Below are 13,657 nucleotides of genomic sequence, written 5' to 3' on the forward strand. Positions count from 1 at the left end.
GCCCCCCTGTCCACGAGACGCCGGCGCGGGCGCTGATTGGCCGGCGGCGCGGAGCGGGCGCTGATTGGCCGGCGGAGTGCGGCGGAGCGCGGCCGGGCGCGGCGCGTCAGTTCCGCGCTGGGCCCGCGATGCTGTCGGCGGGCGGCGGCTCCGGCCCCGGCGGGGCGGGCGGCTCCGGGCCGGGGCTCGGCGGCGACGGCGATTTCCTGTCGCGGTACCGTCTGGTGTCGGCCAAGCTTCGGCGGCGGTTCCTGCGGAAGCCGAACGTGGCGGAGGCGGCGGAGCAGTTCGCGGCGCTGGCGCGGGAGCTGCGCGCCCAGGAGAGCCTGCCCTACGCCGCCTGGTGCCAGCTGGCCGTGGCGCGCTGCGCCCAGAGCCTCTTCCACGGCCCCGCAGAGGCGGCCGCGCTGGCCGAGGCCGCGCGGCTCTTCCTGCGCCAGGAGCGGGACCTGCGGCAGCGCCTGGGCTTGCGCGGCGGCTTCGGCGAGCACGTGGCGGCGGCGCAGAGCTGCGGGGCCTTCGCCGCCCGCCTGCACCTGGAGCGGGGGCAGCCCGCGCTGGCGGCCGGGCCGTGCCTGGAGCTGGCGGCGGCGCTCCGCGACACGGGACAGCCCGCCCGCGCCGCCGCGCCCCTGCAGCGGGCGGCGGAGCTGCTGACGGCGGCGCGGCTGCCGCTGCAGGCCCTGCGCTGCCTGGCCGAGCGCGCCTCCTGCCTGCTACTGGCCCGCGACTACGCCGGGGCGCTGGCCGCGCTGACGCGGGCGCAGGCGCTGGCCGGGGCCGGGCTGGGCGGTGCGGCCGGGACCGGGGCCGCGCCCGGCGGCGCCTTCCTGGACGTGCTGGCGCGCTGCGAGGTGTCGCGGGTGCTGCTGCTGCTCCTGCTGCAGCCGCCGCCCGCCAAGCTGCTGCCCGAGCACGCCCGCACGCTGGAGCAGTACTGCTGGGAGGCCCCCGACGGCGGAGCGGGCACCGGGAGCGGCTCCGGGACGGGCGGGGGGCTGCCGCCGGCCGCCAGCTACCTGCCGGCAGAGCTGTTCCTGCTGCTACAGTCGGCAGTGCTGGCGTGCCAGGAGAAGGACGCGGAGGCGCTGAAGGCGCTGCAGGCCGAGCTGTGGCCGCTGCTGAGCGCCGAGCAGAACCATCTGCTGCACCTGGTGCTGCAGGAGATGCTGAGCCCCGCCGGACAGGGGCTCTGAGCACCGCCGCCCGCGGGGACAGGTCGGACTGGTCGCTTCAGCCGGTGCCAGCATAGACTCTGTTATTCCGTTATTTATTTTTAATACGAGTTGAAGTAATGGTTGGTGAGAGAATGCGTTCATCTACACGTTTGCCTTCTGTCATAGTAAACTGCTCACTGTATGTACTGAAAGTTGTCGTGCTTGGAAAAAGTGTAAGCCTAGAGCAGAAAGGCCATTTCAGGACAGAAGTAAGCTGTTCATTAAAAGACTGTCTGCAATTTGCATGTGTTGGAGGATTTGGGTATCTATGAATCAAATGTTATTAGAGGTGCTTTTTCTAAAAAATCAATCAAACAAAGAAACCTCCGTATAAAAATAAGGTTTTCATTTTTTTCCCCTTCCTGAAAACAACTGACACTGCAGCCAGCACAAGGCCCTGAGTTTTGTGGTGGATGAAAGGAGTTGGTCACTCCAAGTGGTTCCTGCAAGTGGTTCCTGGGGTGGTGGTGGCTTGACTCCAGTCACTGTGGCAGTTGTTAACCCAGGGAACTGAGCCTGCACTGTGGCAAATCCACTTCGTCTGAGGGAATTTGGGAAGGGAATTAATGGTGGAGGTGATGAAGATACACGAGTTCTTGGAATGTGGGCCATTGTTCAGTTCTTTTCGGCTGTTATCCGTCTGCTGTCGGGCTCTTCGATCTCTTGCTCTCTGCTTCTTGGGACCTTTAGGTGAAGGCAGCTGATCTTTAGAGAAAAGACCTTGTCTTTTGGGTCTTTGGGCTATCTTTGGTGCATTCAGCTGTTGGGTACAGGCTTTGCTAAATTCCATCAATACAAATACACAGCCTCAGGCAGGGCAGGCTTTATCCTGGAGGCTGGAGGTGCCCCAGGTGTGTGTGTTGGGGGGATAAAGAGCAGTTCCAGGGTACCCAGCTACTGGTGAGTGAAACAAACACTCTCAGCCAGCACTTCCAAAGACCCTGCAGAGGCTGAGGCTTTTGGAAAGAAGGCAATCCCATTTGTACACCTGGAAGAGAAGCCAGAGGTTAGAGGTAATTCTGTTAAACAGTGGTATTATATCTGATTTTAATATTTGGGTCTAGAGACAGCAGTTTTTTCAAAGGCTTTTCCAGTGTTTGTTTTTCAAGTGTTTTTCATCTTCCACACTTAAATAGCGAAGAACTTGCTATTTTCCTCTCAGAAACGCAAACAGAGACGCTGCTAATTTTAAGAAGCCTTAACTACCGCAACCCTCTTTTGACAAGATAAAATGGAAGTTGAGAAAGACTCGAACTGGATGCTATTTTATGGCTAAGCTAGCCGTGGATGCGCCAGGCCGAGAGGCAAAACTAAAAACCCACGCGGCGAAACTCTTAATGTCCGCGTCCTTTTTGAATTCCAGCCGGCGAAACTGTGGCTGTGTGCCCGCGGTGGTGCCGGGGGCGGATGGCCCCGGGGGCGGTCCGAAGGCGGCGGAAGGGGCGCGGCGCGGGCGGGCGGTGCCGGTGACGCGGAGCGCGGGGCCCGGCGGGACGGGGCGGGCCGGGGCGGTCGGTGCGGCGCGATCCGAGCGGCGGGGCCAGCACGCGGCGCGGCCATGGCGGACGGGGACGGTGCGCAGCGGTGGGGACCGGCGGGGGCGCGGGGAGGGCTCGGGGCCGGTGCGGCGCCGCTCGGGGGAGGCTCTGCGGGCGGCTTTGCCCCCCTGGGCCTTTGCCCCTTTGTCCCTCTGCTCTCCCGGCCCTGCCGCCGCTCACTCCCGGCGTGTCGCTCCCGCAGGTTCCAGCGTGAAGAAGCGGCGGAAGAAGGAGAAGCGGGCGCTCGCCGATGATGATGTAGCGGTGAGCGCGGGGAGGAATGGGGGGATGGATCGGGCCGTGCTCGGGGTGCCGTGGGGCTCCCCCAGCCCCATCCGTGGGGCTCCCCCCACGGGTACCGTGGGTAGGGCCGGGACGGGCTCTCCCCGCTCCGTCCCGGCGGGAGCGCGGCCGCCCCGCGTGGAGCCAGCGGAGCCTCCCGGGCCACGTGGAGAGGGAGGCGGGAGCGCCGGCTTCCCCCTCTCTGATGCCGCTTAACTTCGCCCCCCCCAGGACATCCAGCACACCGAGGACTTTCTGATCAAGCCCGAGTCCCGCGTGGCCCAGCTGGACACGTCGCAGTGGCCCTTGCTGCTGAAGGTAGGGCGGCTTTGCTCGACCTCGTGGCCCGCCCGAGTTCCCGCTGCTTTTGTCCTGTGCCCCTGCAGGTGTAACCCCGCTGCGGGGAGCGGCGCACGTGGTGCTCCGCCGCCAGAAATCGCGTTACAATGTCTCTCTAGCGGTGTCGTTTAAGTTTAGTGAGTTTTCAGTGCCTTGGAAAGATCCCGTCGTATTTCTTTAGTTCTTAATTTGGGTCTGATCATGGCCTGTGGTGTGTGTAGGCTTCCAGGTTGCTTCTGCTCAGTTTCTGGGGAATGTTCGGTTTGTCCTGCATTGTCAATGCATATATTGTGCTGCTTTCCCATCTCTTTCAGTCCAGGATTTCTAATTTTTTTCTATTTTTGTAAAATAATATCGTGGTTTCATTGTTGGGTCATTTTCATTTTGGATGTGGCTCTGTCACTTAAATGTACAAATCAGACCTGGTGTATGTGGGGAGATGTACTGCAGCACAGCAACACTGAAATCAAGGGAGCTTAAAAAGACTTGTAACTTTGCTTGGATTTTGTAGAACTTTGACAAGTTAAATGTGAGGACAGCACACTACACACCTCTTCCTTCCGGTGCTAATCCCCTGAAGAGAGAAATTTCTGACTATGTTAGGTGAGTGCAATACTGGCCAGAGTGGTTTATTTTTCTTGCACAGTTAATACCTTCAAAATATATTCGATCTGGATTCCCCTTGTACCTTTCTTCTTCACTCAGTGCCTTGCCAGAATCAGTAAATGTTTAAAAATCCAATCTCTCCCTGTAAAGTTTTCTTTATTCTGGGGTTGTGGCAGGTCTGTGGATTAACATGCAGACCACCTAAGGAATTCTCTGGTGTCTTCAGAAAAGTCCCTTGGCCTGCTGGGCTTTGAAACTGCTTGGAGTTCTTAGAATTTGGGGGTTTTTTATAAGTGCAGGGGAGAATCCCTTGCCTGTGGATTATATCACCTGTTGTGCATGGAGCAGGTCAGTGTGAGCTTACTGAGAGCTCGTTGCTTATCTGGCTGTATAAAAATGCATTTCTTTGCAGCCAGGACAGTATCTCAAAGTTCCTGCACTGTTGCCATGTCTGCCCTGATGCTTATCTCCCATTCCCTGCCATTTTGCACCCCAGGTCTGGCTTTATTAACCTGGACAAGCCCTCCAACCCATCCTCCCACGAGGTGGTGGCGTGGATCCGGCGCATCCTGCGAGTGGAGAAGACGGGGCACAGTGGCACCCTGGACCCCAAGGTGACAGGCTGCCTCATTGTGTGCATCGAGAGGGCCACACGGCTGGTCAAGTCTCAGCAGAGTGCAGGTTTGTTCCATGCTCAGGACCATTTGCAGTGACTGGGGATGTGTGAAGTGCTTTAGGAGACAAAATGGAGGGTTCTCAAACTTCAAAAGGCCAGTCTTGGTCTTCAGTGCCTTGACATTAAGGATTATTCCAAGCCACTGAGCACACATCCATGTTGTCTCAGGTATTTTTTTCATGATTCTCTGGTGCTTGGGCTGTTACAAGTCAGTGAAAACACCTCTGACATGGTTTGATGTACCAGTTGAACTTAGGGCTTAAGCCTCTACTAGTCCAGAGAAGAAATAAGTACAGCTTAGATTTATTTCCCTGGAAGAAAAACCAACTCTGTAATAAACCATGCCCATTTCCTAGATGAGGTGGTAGGATTTCAGGGTTCTGGGGACATGTGGCTGTTAAGCAGGGTGGACCTTGAGGTCAACATCAAATGCCAGTGGCCGTTCCTGACTGCTCTTGTCATTCTTTCAGGCAAAGAGTATGTGGGAATTGTTCGGCTGCACAATGCCATTGAAAGTGAGGCTCAGCTGGCCAGGGTAAGTCTCACGTGCTCTTAGCCATGCAGAGTGCTGGGCACTGGTGGGAGATGAGAGGCCAGGAATGGAGCTCAGGTGTGCTGTGTGTGAGGTGATGACACAGTTTATCCATTCTCTGAGTGCAGTGGAGCTGCCCTCCTGCAGCACCCCAGCTCCTGTTCTAGGCTCTGGGTGCTGTGCAGCCTCCAGACATCCTGCAGTGTCCCAGTGTCCTGCTGGGGGCTGCTGTGTTGTGTGGTGGCTGCCTGCAGGAGGGGAGCAGTGCTGGCAGGGTTGGAGCCCCTCTTTGGGGGGCTCCAGCCTCACTGGGACGAGGGATGCTGTCTGATCACATGCTGCCATCTAATGGAAAAATCCTGGCTGTGTTCACTGGCATCTCGACCACATCATTGGCTTGGATTTGCTGTATTAAATATGGCATCAGCAAATCAGGATAAACCTTGTGGTTTCTCATTCTTGGAAGTGGACACAGTTGCTGAAGACTCCAAGGTGCTCCTGCATTAGGGCACAAGTGTTAACTCTTGCTTCTTCTTCCCTCAGGCCATAGAAACCCTGACAGGTGCCCTGTTCCAGCGGCCACCCCTCATTGCTGCTGTCAAACGACAGCTGAGAGTCAGAACCATCTACGAGAGCAAGCTGGTGGAGTATGATCCTGAGAGAAGATTAGGTAAAACAGGGCTTTCCTGCCTTCTTCCTATAAAACCAACTGATACAATTTTCTGTGAAATGCGCTGCTTTTGGCAGGTGTCTTAAGATCTAAATTGTCCCGTTGTCCAGCACTAACTGCTTCATGCATTGCTTTGGTGTGCTGGGAAGCAAATCCCACCTCTTTTTGTACTGCTGCACCCTTCACAGAAGAGCCAAATGATGTCAATTAGATGGCATTAGCTCTCAGGGCAAAGATGACCTTCATCTATCACCCCATGCTGATGGCTCTGGGAAGGGTTGGCATACAGCTTCTCTTGAAGGATGTGGTTTATTTTCTGCTTAAATGTCATGGTGCACTAGGTCCCAGCTGGGTGATAACAGGGCTGCAACAGACCCCCCTTTTGAGCTCTGCAGAATCCCAGCTACCAGTGGAGGAACAAAAAGGCAGCAGCACGGGCCCTGGGGTGGAACTGGGGTGACTTTATTGGATGGCAAAACTCCCCAGTCCAGGGTGCCAGGACCCTGAACTGAGGGCAGACAGGAACACATGGCAGGGAATACAATGTGTAAACCAATGGAGGGTTTCAAGGGAGGAGAACAGCTTAAGTAAACCAATGGGGTTTTGAAGGATACAAAACTGAGGGGGAAGTTTATAAAGGGAAGGGTAGGTTCAGGGAGGGATTGACATTTAATGGAAGGAGGAGTAAGGAGGGTTCTGGGGAAAAGAGTAGGGACAGGAGGGGTTGACAGCTGGGATGAGGGGGGGGTTGAAACTTGGCAGGGAGTGGCCAGGTAACAAACAGAAAAACCAACACTTAACTGAATAACAACGAGGGAGCAAGTCTAATTTTAGAAACATAAGATACAAAATGGGGGTGGGGGGCTTGTGCCACTCTAAAGACAGGGGGAGGACAATACAGAGCGATTGCAAAACCACAAATTAAACAGTGAATATGCCAAATAAAGAAAACGCACTACAACATCTAAGTCTCTCTATCCTGTCCTGCCTTTCAGGTATCTTCTGGGTGAGCTGTGAAGCAGGCACATACATCAGAACCCTCTGTGTGCACCTGGGGCTGCTGCTGGGCGTGGGGGGCCAGATGCAGGAGCTGCGCAGAGTCCGCTCGGGCATCCTGGGAGAGACGGTACAGTGGCACCTCAAATGTAGCCAGCCCCTTTGACATTGTCACAATTGCAGCAGCTCCTGGGGACTGTGAGCTCTGCAGTGTTAGGAGGAGGTTTGGGAATAGCCCCCAGACAGTGAGAGCTCTTGCTGTGGATGGTCTGTAACCAAAGTGTTGAGTTCAGTTCAGGATGTTGCTCCTGTTCTGGTAATTAAACTTTGGGACAGTGAGTGACTGGGAAGTGCACTGTGGTGGCTGAAGGTTTGTTTTATGTCACCTGTGTTTCTCAGCCTACAGACCCCGGTGTCCATGAGTTCAGGTGTGTGAACAGCTCAGGGAATGGGGTTCATTGGAATGAGCCTGGGAGGTGCAGTCCTGTGAGATCTTGGACACTTGTACAGTCTTTTCACTCTGGTCATAGACAGATCCTGCTGCTGGTCCAAACTCCAGAACTAATTTATTTTTTTGCAAAGCAGCAGTATCAGAGTGCAAGTGCTTGCCCACCCATCTGTGCTCTTAGCACAGCTATAATCACTGGGTCATTTATGAATTCCAGGTGTTGGGTGCTCACAGTTTACTCAGAATTTACTCCATGTCACAGATTAAAGAGCTGGTTAATTTAGACTTCTGCTCACTAACCTTTGTCTAGGAGCCCCAGGAATTTAAGTTAGGTCATATTTAAGAGTTTCATGCGGGCAGACCTTAGACCATAGATCCAAATGCTGCCTGAGATTAGGAAGGTCCAAGTCTGGCAGCTCAAGCCAGGCTGATCTCAAGCTGCTGATGGAAAGTATTCTTTCCTATCTTAAATTGTGTTTTCATGCTTGTGATGGGTGTCTGGTTTCACTCCCTATTTGCTGTTGGACTTAGCTGTTCTCTTGTGCATGCTTCACTGGTGGCTGGTGGGAGAGTTTAGAAGGGTTTTGCCTTTGCAGGACAACATGGTGACCATGCACGACGTGCTGGATGCCCAGTGGCAGTATGACAACAACAAGGACGACAGCTACCTGAGAAGGGTCATCCTGCCCCTGGAGAAACTGCTGACTTCACACAAGAGGCTTGTCATGAAAGACAGTGCAGTGAGTTCCTGAGGCAGTGCCAGGGGACAGACAGACACTGCAAGGTGTCCCCCTGACTTGTGCAGCTGATAGAACACACAGCCATGTGGTGTCTTGTGTAGATCCTCATGGGGTTCCTGCCAGAGCAGCACTAAGATGCAGGAGCCATGAATTAAATACAGGATCTGCTCTTCTCACTTGAGGAGGAGGATGCTGATGGTTTTGGGAGATCTGCCTCACCTGTTGTTTGCTGTGTTGCTTGGGTGCTTTCCTTTCTCCTTCCAAAGCTCCCAAGTCTTATCTAGTGGACAAAATCCCTAGTTACTTAGGGTGATATTGCTGGGATGGTAATGACAGTGGGAAGCTAAAAATTAGAGACATTTTGTACTTTGATTCTTATAATAGCTTCTAAGCCCTTCCCTCCCATTCCTTCCATTTTCAGGTTAATGCCATTTGCTATGGAGCCAAGATCATGCTGCCTGGTGTTCTGAGGTATGAGGATGGGATTGAGCTTAATCAGGAGATTGTTGTCATCACCACAAAAGGAGAAGCCATCTGCCTAGGTATGGAATGCCTCCTTCTCCTTGTGTCCAGCAAACTGCAGAAATAACAGACTGTGTGACAGTAAGGGCACCACAAATTAGTTCCTGTGTGCAGAAGGTTTAATTAGTGCTTCCTAATGGAAAATGTGGGCCCAAGGCAGCTGGCTTTGGGCAGGATGTTAAGAAGCAGTGGCTGCATCAGTCCTGGGCCAGGTGTGAGGGGTTCAGCAGCTGTGTGATGCTCAGGTGTGCTGTGTGTGAGGTGATGACACAGTTTATCCATTCTCTGAGTGCAGTGGAGCTGCCCTCCTGCAGCACCCCAGCTCCTGTTCTAGGCTCTGGGTGCTGTGCAGCCTCCAGACATCCTGCAGTGTCCCAGTGTCCTGCTGGGGGCTGCTGTGCTGTGTGGTGGCTGCCTGCAGGAGGGGAGCAGTGCTGGCAGGGTTGGAGCCCCTCTTTGGGGGGCTCCAGCCTCACTGGGATGAGGGATGCTGTCTGATCACATGCTGCCACCAGGCACATCACACACATCACACCTCCTGGTAGATCAGTGCACAGGGACTCCAGCAGCTGCCAGCTTGACTTGAAAGGGTGCCCAGTCATAACCAGGGTCTTCAGAGAAGTTGTGTGACAGCCAGTGAGTCCTTGGGGTGACACTGGTGGGGGTGTTGGTCATCTTTGTGCTAACAGAGGCAGAACAGGCTGCCACAGTTCTGCTCTTTGGGAGTTACTGACCTCCATGCCTGCTTCTGCAGCCATTGCCCTGATGACCACAGCAGTCATTTCTACCTGTGACCACGGCGTGGTGGCAAAGATCAAGAGAGTGATCATGGAGAGAGACACCTACCCCCGGAAATGGGGGCTGGGCCCCAAGGTGAGTGTGGGCCTGGGCTCAGTCCCAGGGCACTTGGTGCCATTGGGGTGTGGGGCTCTGGGACCCTTGGGCACAGCTGTGCCTGTGTCTTCTGCAGGGCCTTGCTGTAATTCTGCTGTGGTCTCCTGGAGCTGTGATGGTGGCAGTTCCCAGTGCCAGGGCTGTGGCAGCCCAGTGCTGGTGGGAGTGAGGCTTTCCCCTCCAAAAGAGCCTGGGGGCCACTGCTGGTGTTCAGGCATGGGCTCCTCAGATCTGTACAGCACCAGCCCTCCTCTGGGGAAGAGCCAAATGATGTGAAGTGGATGGCATTAGCACTCAGTGCAAAGATGACCTTCATCCATCACCCATTGCTGATGGCTCTGGAGGGGCTGGGCAGGATCTTCTTTCTGGTGCAACACTGCTTAAATGCACACTGTCTGTGAGACATGAAACTGTGCCTGAAGGAGAGGAGCAGTGGGAACATCCAGTGCTGGCTTCCTCTCCCACCTCAGGCATGTGGTAGTAGCTCAACTGCAGCCAGGCTGGCCTGATGCAGGTTGGACTCAGAGCTCTGTGTCAAGTTGCTCACCCCATTCCTGTGGTTCAGGTGAAAGCTTTGGGGCTGCTGATTTATTTGTCTCATGGCAAAGGTGGGGTAATACAGGACAGTTCAAGCATTTTGGAGTCCTCTGCAAAACCTCACAGACAAGTGGTCCAGCTCAAATGCTGCAGATCATTAGGCTGGAAAAACCTGGTCAAAGATCCAGACCCCATGATGTGCAGTTGTGTTACTGTTGCTGTGACTCCCCCATCAAATTAGCCATTATTTACTGATAAAGATGCCTCTTGTCTGAGATTTAGGCTTCTGTGCAGGGGATGTTTAGTCTCATTTGTTTGAAGGTCCTTGGAACAATGGTAAAAAGGTAATGCTGTAGTTGTTGGCTTGTAGCTGGATTCCCTCCTTTTAGCTTGAGGGAGAATTTTCCCTACCTGGAGCCGCAGTTTGACTTGTTGCCCTTTGCTTTCAGGCCAGTCAGAAGAAGATGATGATCCAGAAGGGTCTGCTGGACAAGCATGGAAAGCCCAATGAGAGCACACCAGAGTCCTGGAAGATGGAATATGTGGATTACAGGTGGGTATTGATGTGTGGCTCCCACAGGGTTGTTCAGAGGGGACCAAGGGCTGGGCTGGATGCTGCTATTTGTGCATGAATCGTGTTAAGCTTGGTCTGTGGGGATGCAGTTGCATTTCTTGGAGTGTGTTGCTCTTGGGCAGTGTTGGAAGGAAAGGCCTTGAGCAGACAGTTATCCCTTTTTAGCCTGCTGTGGTTTTAGAGGGAGTCAGTCTGCTAAATTAAAGGGGGACGCTGTGTTGTTGCCCAGCCCAGCTTGCCCTGGTGCAGGCTGCAGGTCTCCCCTACACCAACTTCCCCCCAGCTCCTGGGGTGGTTACAGAGCCCTTGTGAGGGGACAGGGATTTGTACAGTCCAGAGCAGCATGAGGCAATGACTGTCCTGTGCAACACTGGGATCTTTTCTTCCAGGGATACTTCCAGGAAAGAAGCAGCTGCTGATCACCAAGCTGTTTCAGAGGTGGACAGGGCTGCAAAAGTGAGTATTGCCAGTGCTCTCTGGCTCTTTTTTCATGCCCCTGTTATTCCCATTATCTGCACACACCTTGCACCTGCATTTTGGTCCAGTGATGGTTTTTAGTCCAGGGTTTTCCATGCCCTTTGTTAGGCACAAGGTCAGTGCCTATTCACAGTTCCCTGCCTGGGACTGCAGCAATTTCCCACCACCCAGGGCATGATTTGCAGCTCAAACACCAAGCTACTGGCCCTGGGCATGTTCTTCAACACAGCACAAGAAAATATATTTTATGGAGCCACAACAGAGATTTGTTGTGCCAGAGAACCTTTTTGGAGACTACAAAGAGCTGCAGAAATGTCCATGCAAGAGTTGCACCTAAAATTCCCTAACTCAGGGCTTTTGCGTGCCCTTGAAAAGGTGCAGCAGTGTTTTAAACTAATATTTGAGATACAGGAAACACTGAAAAATACAGGGGGCATTTCTGGCAGAAGCAAATGCTAGACAGTGTATGCTGGAGAGTCTGCGAGTCACCCTGTTGTTAAATGAAGCTGTATTGAATCAGGCAGTCAGTTATCCCCTCACCTGAGCTCTGTTGGAAGATGTTGGTGTCTTACAATGTGTTCCCCCAACAGAGAAAGAGAGACTCGGAGAGTGAAAACGAGGAAGCTGTGACCCCTCCATCCCCTGCCACCCCACCACCAGAGGAGCTGAGCAAAAAGGAAAAGAAAAAGAGGAAGAAAGAGAAGAAAGCCCAAGAGGCAGCTGAGAGTGGGGGAGAACAAATTGAGAGGGTATGTGATTGGGTACTGGAATGGTCCCAACATGGTAGAGATTGCTGTGTGTCCCTGATCACCTCCAGGATTAATGCATCAGCAGCCTGCAGTGTGTGACCACAGAGTGCCAGGCTTTCCAAAGCAGAGGAGGATGGTTTAGAGTGCATTTTAAACTGAACTGGTGGTTGGAGATGGGGCAGGTGGCCCAGGACAGTTGGTGGGTTCCTGCCAGGCCACCTCTGTGCTGTGGGTCCCTGTGGGAGGATGGTGCTGGGGTGTGTCACGGGGACTGCACTGCTTTGCTGTTCTTCCTGAAATAAGCAGTGGGGGATTCCTTTTTGATGGCTTCCTGACCTTCCCGTCCTCTCCACAGACCAGTGAGAGCAGCAACAAGAAGAAGAAGAAGAAGAAACACAAGGAGGTAGAAGAGAGCTCGGACTAAGCAGCTGGGTGTGTCCAAAGCAGGCAACCTCATCAGTGTAAGGAGGAGGAGTTTTAGGCCTTGAGAAGAGGACTGGCTGTGTGGCAGAGGAGCCAGCAGGTTCAAGTTCTTTGCTGCTGTTTATATGAGTGAGTGGGTGTTTGCCCTGCTCAGGTGCCCCTCTTCATCCTGTTTTAAGGGTTGCCAGAGGAGCAGGGTGCCTCAACTGTCCCTCACTGGATTGATCTCTAAAGCTGAGCACCATGATGCCAACAGAAGTGGTATCTTCAGGGAAACTGGAGCTTCTGGCTCTTCCTTGGTCTCTGTTTTCACCTGAGTGAGGGTGGAATAATTGGAATAATCTCTCCCCCCTCATGTACTGCCTCTTTCTTCCTTTTCTCCCAAGGCTGAGGCTGTTACCTGACAGTTAAAGAATGTGTTGCTTCCTGGAGGAGTGGCTTTGTCATAGCCCATGTGAATGGGTTTCCATGGGGACAGTCAGATCAGTTATTTCTGAAGGACTACGTTTTGTTTTAATCTGGCCACATGCTTGGCTTCACCTTCAGTTAAATGAGAGCAAATAGTCCACTCAGATTGTTTTTTCACTCCTTTTTTGACCTTTATCATGAAATGATTAGAGAATTTAATTCCTCCTTTTTGCTTATAGCACGAGGACATGCTTGTTCATGGTGTGCTGATGGCCAGGCCCAGCAGCCTCAGTGACCTGGGCAGTGTGTCCCTTTTGCTGGCTCTTTGCTCTTCTTGGTCCCTTTGTTGGACTGCAAAGCTTTTGGTTGCCTTGCCTGGTTCTGATGCCCAGTGTGCTCTGAAGGCTGGAGGGCAGGAGGTGACCACCATGTTCTTCATGCTGCTGGGACTGGAGTCCTCCTGAGGAAAAGCTTGGTCAGAGGCAGCTCTGCCAAGGGGCATTGGGTGTGGGCTTGAACGGTTTCAGATAAAATCTATTGCTGACCTTTCTGGAATTACTTGCTGGGGGCAGAAGGTGTCTCCTCTGTCACAGGGGGCAGTGCTGAGCCAGAATTGAGTTCTTTTTAATGAGGAAAAACCTCAGGCTGTTTTGTTCTGAGTTTCATCCCTGCAGAGATTCTGTTAACTGTTGGTTTAACCTCGTGCACTGCTTTAGTCTTAATGGTCTATCCTCCCCTCCAGTGCTGGAGATGCAGGCAGAGGGGACAGCAGCTGGTGGGTGTAACAACCTGAGCACGAAAAAAAAAAAAGGTCCATTTTTATTTACTCTTTTTTTACAAAAAAATAAATAAAACTTCCAGTTTTGAACAGGTGATTTTCTTGCTCCTTTGGCTCCTCCCAAAAGGTCAGTGGCATTCATGGGGCAGATTTTACCACGTACCCAGCCTCTGCTCCTCTCCTGAAGAAGTGCTGGGGCAGAGGAGTGTTCATAGGTCATGTTGATGAGCCTTTGTCATTGCTTTGTTAGT

At 53.4% G+C, this 13,657-nt stretch overlaps 2 protein-coding genes and 5 non-coding genes across 7 annotated transcripts; all 7 read left to right on the forward strand.

The window, feature by feature from the left end:
* Positions 1-128: 128 nt before the first annotated feature.
* On the forward strand, positions 129-1,456 carry LOC136562611 (40-kDa huntingtin-associated protein-like). The gene has a single exon (XM_066559542.1). The coding sequence runs from the start codon at positions 129-131 to the stop codon at positions 1,194-1,196; it is 1,068 nt and encodes a 355-aa protein (XP_066415639.1). The 3' UTR covers positions 1,197-1,456.
* Positions 1,457-2,695: 1,239 nt separating this feature from the next.
* On the forward strand, positions 2,696-13,501 carry DKC1 (dyskerin pseudouridine synthase 1). Its single transcript, XM_066559348.1, has 15 exons — positions 2,696-2,791; positions 2,958-3,019; positions 3,269-3,355; positions 3,888-3,979; positions 4,479-4,663; positions 5,129-5,193; positions 5,734-5,860; positions 6,856-6,986; positions 7,901-8,044; positions 8,466-8,586; positions 9,321-9,439; positions 10,447-10,550; positions 10,961-11,027; positions 11,639-11,797; positions 12,153-13,501. The coding sequence occupies exons 1-15, from the start codon at positions 2,776-2,778 to the stop codon at positions 12,219-12,221; spliced, it is 1,548 nt and encodes a 515-aa protein (XP_066415445.1). The 5' UTR covers positions 2,696-2,775; the 3' UTR covers positions 12,222-13,501.
* LOC136562817 (small nucleolar RNA SNORD17) lies at positions 5,280-5,525 on the forward strand. The gene has a single exon (XR_010784575.1). It is a non-coding gene; the product is annotated as a small nucleolar RNA SNORD17 (small nucleolar RNA).
* On the forward strand, positions 6,053-6,128 carry LOC136562820 (small nucleolar RNA SNORD83). Its single transcript, XR_010784578.1, has one exon. It is a non-coding gene; the product is annotated as a small nucleolar RNA SNORD83 (small nucleolar RNA).
* Positions 7,130-7,264, forward strand: LOC136562823 (small nucleolar RNA SNORA36 family). The gene has a single exon (XR_010784581.1). It is a non-coding gene; the product is annotated as a small nucleolar RNA SNORA36 family (small nucleolar RNA).
* Positions 8,823-9,068, forward strand: LOC136562818 (small nucleolar RNA SNORD17). Its single transcript, XR_010784576.1, has one exon. It is a non-coding gene; the product is annotated as a small nucleolar RNA SNORD17 (small nucleolar RNA).
* On the forward strand, positions 9,723-9,798 carry LOC136562816 (small nucleolar RNA SNORD83). Its single transcript, XR_010784574.1, has one exon. It is a non-coding gene; the product is annotated as a small nucleolar RNA SNORD83 (small nucleolar RNA).
* Positions 13,502-13,657: the final 156 nt, after the last annotated feature.

This window comes from Molothrus aeneus, chromosome 14 (assembly GCF_037042795.1).
Source record: "Molothrus aeneus isolate 106 chromosome 14, BPBGC_Maene_1.0, whole genome shotgun sequence".
Lineage (NCBI taxonomy): Eukaryota > Metazoa > Chordata > Aves > Passeriformes > Icteridae > Molothrus > Molothrus aeneus.

Excerpts from the sequence above, each read along its gene's own strand:
- LOC136562611 (XM_066559542.1), top strand. The coding sequence starts at position 129 with ATGCTGTCGGCGGGCGGCGGCTCCGGCCCCGGCGGGGCGGGCGGCTCC.
- DKC1 (XM_066559348.1), top strand. Across the intron at positions 4,664-5,128 it reads CAAGTCTCAGCAGAGTGCAG|GCAAAGAGTATGTGGGAATT; the intron begins GTTTGTTCCATG and ends TCATTCTTTCAG. Across the intron at positions 11,028-11,638 it reads AGGTGGACAGGGCTGCAAAA|AGAAAGAGAGACTCGGAGAG; the intron begins GTGAGTATTGCC and ends TTCCCCCAACAG.